This window comes from Bubalus kerabau, chromosome 15, assembly GCF_029407905.1.
Source record: "Bubalus kerabau isolate K-KA32 ecotype Philippines breed swamp buffalo chromosome 15, PCC_UOA_SB_1v2, whole genome shotgun sequence".
In the NCBI taxonomy this organism is placed as follows: domain Eukaryota; kingdom Metazoa; phylum Chordata; class Mammalia; order Artiodactyla; family Bovidae; genus Bubalus; species Bubalus kerabau.
Window position 1 is genome coordinate 47,120,953 of NC_073638.1, and position 7,312 is coordinate 47,128,264.

Here is a 7,312-nt window from a genome sequence, read left to right on the forward strand (position 1 = left end):
GAGGCCATGGAGAAGAGGAAACCCTGTGGGCTGTGAGTAATGTAAATTGGTGCAGCCACTGTGGAAAGCATTATGGAGGTTCCTCAAAATGTTAAAACTAGAGCTACATATAATCCAGCAATCCCACTTTTGGCTGTAACTAAAGGAAATGAAATCTCTGTCTTAAATAGATATCTGCAGCATGATTTACAATATCCATGAAGCAACCTAAGCATTCCTTGACAGAAGAATGGATAATGAAAATGTGGTATATATACTATATATATCTAATATATAGCTGTGTAAAGAAGAAAATCCAACTTTTTGTAACTACAAGAATAGAACTTGAGAGCATTATGCCGAATAAAATAAGTCAGTCAGAGAAAGACAAATACTGTATGTTCTTACTTACATGTAGAATCTTAAAAGCTGACCTCATAGACACAGCGAAAGAGTTGGTGGTTGATAGACATGGAGTATGGGGATGGGGGAAATGGGCAAAGTTGCTCAAAAGGTAGAAATTTCTGGATAAAGACAAATAAATCTGGAGATGCAAAAAGAAAACTTTGAGCGAGAAAGAGAGGAAGTGAAAAATGTTGTCAATTCAAGACCTTCAATCAGAATTATTATAATTTTAATTAAAGTCCATGATATTCTTTTGTTGTATATATCTTCCATGCTATGCTTGACTCCAAGAAGACAAGAGTCTTTTATATTTCTTTACTTCTCAATACTAAGTGTCTGACTTCTGAACACAACAAATGTCCTCAATAATTATTTGTAATATTAGATTCAGTTAATGCTCAAACTTGATACCTCTGCAATGAATACTTTGTTTTTCCTTTTACTAACTTTTATTGTGATTTTCTGTTTGGGACTGGGAAGACAGATCTCCCATCCTAGAATTAGATGCTCTCACCTGACAGAGACAGGGTGCCTCTTGAGAGAAAGAAGCTCAAATGTGCTATTGGAAGTTAAAAGTGCAAATTTATCACTCCTTAGTAGTTTAGTTTAGTTGCTAAGTCGTGTCTGACACTTGCAACCCCATGGACTGTAGCCCACCAGGCTCCTCTGTCCATGGGATTTTCCAGGCAAGAATACTGGAGTGGATTGCCATTTCTTTCTCCAGGGGATTTTCCAGACCCAGGAATTGAACCCTGGTCTCCTGCATTGCAGACAAATTCTTTAACGACTGAGCTATGAGGGAAGCCCAATGCATTTCTAGCAGTAAAGAAGTGCCACAAAGAATAAAAGAAGTATTAAAGTAGCAATAATTGATGGCTCGGGGTAAGGAATCCACCTGCAATGCAGGAGACTAAGGAGATGTGAGTTTGATCCCTGGGTCGAGAAGATCTCCTGGAGGAGGACATGACAACTTACTCTTGTATTTTTGCTAAAAAAATCCCATGGACAAAGGAGCCTGGTGGGCTACAGTTCAAAGGGTCACAAAGAGTCAGACACGATTGAAAATAATACATTTCGTATGCATATCTGTCTGGTAAGTCATGACTGGAAGATACATGTGGGAGCACAGGACAAAGAGGAGGCCATCAACTTCATTCCCTTAATTTTGTGTATTAGGATCTTTTCTTATTCCCTCCCTGCTCCTGGGTCCGGGGACATTTAATGTGAAAATTAGCTCCAAGTAAAATACTTCATCATCTGCAAGGAGATTTGCAGGGTTCCCGTTAAAAGATGGAGTCCTAGCAGAATGTATTAATAAAAAGCAAAATAAAACAATAAGTGGCTCCTGGATTTCCCTTGGGGAAGCAGGTCACAGGCTCTTCTATAGGCGAGTTTATGATATTTGAGTGTGATCAAGGAGAGGCCACAGCTGTCCTTACGGATCCCCCAGGCAGGTGGTGAAACAGAACTTGGAATGTACTTCCTACTCTTGAGATACAATAGCCCCATCCACTCCTCACAACAGTCTCCGTCCAGTTGTATTAGTGATCCTACTTCCCGTATGGAAAATCAAGACAAGAAGTGGAGAGAGGGGAAGACAGAGCAAAGGTATTCACTCTTATTATTTCCAAAAAAAGCCTTCTTCCATGAAAGTGGAAGTTGAGGAAATAAGGTTCTTCCTTGATAGGCAGCAGTGGGTGTCTTTCACTTTCTTTGGGAGAGGCTGATAATGTGACAGGAAGGTTGGAAAATGTGGTGAGGGACAGGGTACATTTTTGTGCTGGGTCATAAATTATGTCTCGATAAATTTCAAAAGAAAAAAACTAACACAATTAAATTGGAAAACAATAAGATGTTATCATAAGTCCCAAACACTTGCAAATTAAAACACATCTAAATAATCCATGGCTCAGATAAGACATCAGAGAGAATGTTAGAAATTATTTCAAACTAATTGATAATGACACATAGTAAAAGTTATGGAGGGCAGTTATACAGAAATTAGAGGGAAAATTATAGTTTCAAATGTTTATATTAGGAAAGAATGAAGATTTAATATCTAAGTTGACAACTTAAGAATTTAGAAAAAAAAGAATAAACCCAAGGTAAACAGGAGTAAGAAATCAGTAGATAAGACCTGAATCAATAATACTTAGATCAGAGACAGAGAGAGATCAGTCGCTCAGTTGTGTCCGACTCTTTGCGACCCCATGAATCGCAGCACGCCAGGCCTCCCTGTCCATCACCAACTCCCGGACTTTACTCAGACTCATGTCCATTGAGTCAGTGATGCCATCCAGCCATCTCATCCTCTGTCATCCCCTTCTCCTCTTGCCCCCAATCCCTCCCAGCATCAGAGTCTTTTCCAATGAGTTAACTCTTCGCATGAGGTGGCCAAAGTACTGGAGTTTCAGCTTTAGCATCATCCCTTCCAAAGAAATCCCAGGACAATTAAAAAAAAAAAATCAAAAGAACAAAGTTGATTCTTTGTAAAGATTAATAATGTTAATAAAGCTTTGGTAAGATTTATCAAAGAAAAAGAGAGAAGCACAAAGGATCAATATAATTATTGAAAAAGTTATTACACAGGCCATACTAAAGAGTAGAAGGATAATAAAGGAACAACACAAACAATTTTAAGCTGACAAAATCAATAATTTACCTATGAGATTATAGGATACACAAATAATGTGAATTCCAGCCCCTAAACATCATAAGTGCAGACTTGTGATTAAGAATTCTCAAGGTATAGTCTTTCCTTTTGCAAAGAAATTCTACCCTTCCCTTCCCTCTTTCTTTTTCTGTTTGGTGAAGGAAAAATAAAAATCACACAATGAATCTGACTGATTTTTATCACAAACCACCAAGAGATAGTCAATTATGTCTGTCACTGAAATAATTACCCACTCAGAGAAGTGGTTCAAAATACACTGAAGAAGGAGGAAGGAGTCAGATTATACATGACCTTGAATTAATTAATTAGGAAAAAATATGTTGATTCTATTACACTCCAAATATTGTGTGAAACACATTAATGAGATACAAAATCAATGTGGATCTAATGCTCAACGAAAGTAACTGCCCAGTTTATGTGTAGTCTTGAGCAGTAAATTTTATGAGAACTGGTTTTATTTTATGAACAATGGGAGAGTACTGATACCATAATGTAATGTAAATACTGTAATGGAATCTTGATGAGGGCAGAGACCTTAACTATTTTATTCATCTTTTTATTCCTGTGACTATTCTACTACTTGAAAAATGGTTGATAATAATAAATGAACACATATTGAATGACTGAGGTTTACATAGGATAAATTAGCTGCCCCAATTCAGGCAGATATCAAACAGCAGAGTTGAATTCAGGATAATATAAAAAAGCAGGGAAGGGTATGGTGTCATTAAGAAATTTTGGAACATTTCAATATAACATTTCAGAATGCTGAAAGTGGAATAAAGTAATATTTAAGAGGATGATCTGTGGAGTCAAACAGATAGATATAGATTTGAACTTCAAGTTAGTTTCAAGTCCTGTTTCCCACCTTTTAACTACCACCTAGTAGCACCTTAACACAAGGTAAGATGAAGGTTCCCGGGAGATCCAGTTCATTACCAGCCGCAGGGCCCCAGTATCCTAAAGTACCACTGCTCCCAGCTGGCTTGGAGGAGGGGATAGAACAGTGTGAAAACTGACTGCAGGCCATAAAACCCTCTACACTTTTTCAGCAGAGCCAAGGAAGCAGTTTCAATCTGGTTACTGGATGCAGGCCAATTGACGTTTTAATTTGGAGCCGATCTGTTGCATCATCTGTGAGTTTCAGGGCTAAGGGAGGGAAGCAAGTCTGTGTTGGACCTGCAACAGCTGGGTCGTCGAAAGACTCAGAATGGGAGACATTCTCATTCTAATAATGGCTCTCTTGATAACAGAAGAGAAAGGCTGGTGGTACTGGATGGATGAAATTCAGAAATTCTAGGTTCCTTTTGGAAGAGAATGATCTTGTATAGTCTCAGCAATCCCATATCATTAAATACAAGGGATCCTATGGCTGGGAATTTCATTCAAGTATGTGACTAAAAATCCATTTGGCTTGCTCAGAAAACAGTCTAAGGGACTTTAGAAAAAGAAAGGATGGGAGATTGTTTGGAGTTTAGTATGACATTGGGCACCGAGCCCATGAGTTCAGTGAGGAAGCTGGTGAGGAGATTTGATTATTGCTTTCACCCAACATGTTCCAGCAGAGTAGTGTTAACAAAAAAGTCTCCTCTAATTATTATACAGGATTCACATTCAACAGAAATAGATTTCTCTGTAATTTTTCTCCTTAGTGGTCTTAGTTTTTCTCTTCCTCTTAAAAGTCAATGGCATGTTTACATCACACAAAATATCTTCACTTTCCTAAATTGCCCCTCATTATGAGTTCTCAAGTCCCATTTATCCCGGAAATCTTCTTCTAGGTGTTAAAGTTTCAAAAATGTCCCTTAAATCAAGGTGCACTGAACTGCACATGGTGTTCTAAACATGGTTGAACCAGAGCAAAGCAGAGAATAATTATCATTTTCCCTCTAATTAGTGTTGCTTCTTCAAGTAGAGAGTTAGTTTTTAATCATTCTTATCACCTGAACATAAAAAAACATCAACTTAAATTTGTTTCTATACTTCTACCTGGCAGTACATCCAGGCATCTGATCCTTTTTTTCTCTGTGCTTATTCCTTCTTTTCCCCTCCTTTATTACCCTTTACACTAAGTACACTCTTCTCAGTGAAATCCAGGTAGCAGAAGGATGAACTTAATTAAAATAGTTCTCTGTGATGTAAGGAAGGAATGAGGACAGAGAAGTGGATGAATCAGAGACTAAGATTTGTAAAGGGTATGTTACAGACTGGGGGATGCTTCCCAGATGGTGCTAATGATAAAGAACCTGCCTGCCAGTGCAGGAGACATGAGACATGGGTTTGATCCCTGGGTCAGGCAGATCCCCTGGAGAAGGGAATGGCAACCAACTCCAGTATTCTTGCCTGGAGAATCCCTTAGACTGAGGAGACTGGTGGGTTACAGTCCATAGGGTTGCAAAGAGTCAGACAATACTGAAGTGGCTGAGTACTCATGATCATAGAATTGAAAGTATAAATTTTTCCATCTCCAATTTACTTTGGTGTGTGACTAAAAAGTGAGGAAAAACTAATTTTTTAAACTACTATCTAATAAATTATGTCAGCAATACTCACCAAAAAGACCTATAGTTAAATGTGATTTTCTGACATCTTTATAAATTATAGATTAATCTGTAAACTAGTGAGCATTTCTGGCCTATGGGATCCATAATTAGCCAATTTGCTTTGGTCACTGTCCCCTGGAAAATTTTTTATAGTTTACAGTATGCTTTAATGCAGTGATTCTTCTTATTTTCTTTTAAATCTTGTGGCTTATTTGCCTTATTGCTTTTCCATTTAACTTTAGCAATAATTTGCCAGGCTCTCCCACCATTAATATGTAGCTTTAGAAAACTTTGCCTTTATTTGGGATTGTTCTTCTGTATCTCATCAGTTTTCTGGATGAGTAAGTGCTAGAGAATATTTCAAGAGTTTTGTTTTTTATTGACCTAATTCCTGTGCCTTACCATACATAAACCCAAGTAAAATCTCCTCAGTTTAGGATTTACCTCATGACATCACCCAGCAACTACTCCTCTGCTCCAGCCTCCAAATTCCTCCTCATCTGCTTCCCTAACTACCAGAGTTGGCAGCACTGGCTGGCCTTACCCTTCAGCTTCCTCTTCCTCCTGGCCATGGGGGCCAACACCACCCTCCTGATCACCATCCGGCTGGAGGCCTCTCTGCACGAGCCCATGTACTACCTGCTCAGCCTCCTCTCCCTGCTGGACATGGTGCTCTGCCTCACCGTCATCCCCAAGGTCCTGGCCATCTTCTGGTTTGACCTCAGGTCCATCAGCTTCTCTGCCTGCTTCCTCCAGATGTTCATCATGAACAGTTTCCTCCCCATGGAGTCCTGCACATTCATGGTCATGGCCTATGACCGCTATGTGGCCATCTGCCACCCACTACGATACCCATCCATCATCACTGACCAATTTGTGGCCAAGGCTAGTGCTTTCATCATAGCTCGGAATGCTTTGCTGCTTTCACCTGTTCCTATTCTCTCTGCCCGGCTCCGCTATTGTGGGAAAAATGTCATTGAGAACTGCATCTGTGCCAACCTGTCTGTGTCCAGACTCTCCTGTGACAATATCACTGTGAACAGAATCTATCAGTCTGTGGCTGGTTGGACTTTACTAGGCTCAGATTTCATCCTCATCTTCATTTCCTATATCTTCATCTTAAGAGCTGTGTTCAAGCTCAAGACCGAGGGGGCTGCTGTCAAGGCTCTGAGCACGTGTGGCTCCCACTTCATCCTCATTCTCTTCTTCAGCACCATCCTTCTGGTTGTGGTCTTGACAAATGTGGCCAGAAAGAGGGTCCCCATGGACATCCTGATCCTGCTCAATATCCTTCATCACCTCATACCCCCTGCCTTGAACCCTATTGTATATGGGTTTCAAACCAAAGAGTTAAAGCAGGGGTTTCAGAAGTTGTTGCAGAGGGGGTTTTAAACACACAGAAGAAGGCCTTCTGTGGAAACACCTATTACTATTTCCTCTGTTTCTATTTCAGGATTTGTGATTCCAGAAAGCAAAATAATGCTTGATAGTGAACATTTCCTACCCAGTTTCTGTCCTTCTGGTATCAAAATTCATTTGCATAGAGTGGGTAAAACTAATATTCTTAGGTACCTAACTTTGTATCTAAATATTATATTTTTAAATAATCTCATCTTCATAACAATACTGCAGGACAGGGATTACTATTCCACTTTATGTATTAGAAAACAATAATTTATGGAAAAATATTGACAAAGGTCACATCTGGTGA

General features: G+C 39.3%; 1 protein-coding gene across 1 annotated transcript; it reads left to right on the plus strand.

Annotated features, from left to right (window-relative positions):
* Window positions 1-6,048: 6,048 nt before the first annotated feature.
* LOC129628256 (olfactory receptor 56A1) lies at window positions 6,049-6,993 on the plus strand. The gene has a single exon (XM_055547673.1). It carries the CDS (start codon window positions 6,049-6,051, stop codon window positions 6,991-6,993), a length of 945 nt encoding a protein of 314 aa, XP_055403648.1.
* The last annotated feature ends 319 nt before the right edge of the window (window positions 6,994-7,312 follow it).

Excerpts from the sequence above, each read along its gene's own strand:
- LOC129628256 (XM_055547673.1), top strand. The coding sequence starts at position 6,049 with ATGACATCACCCAGCAACTACTCCTCTGCTCCAGCCTCCAAATTCCTC.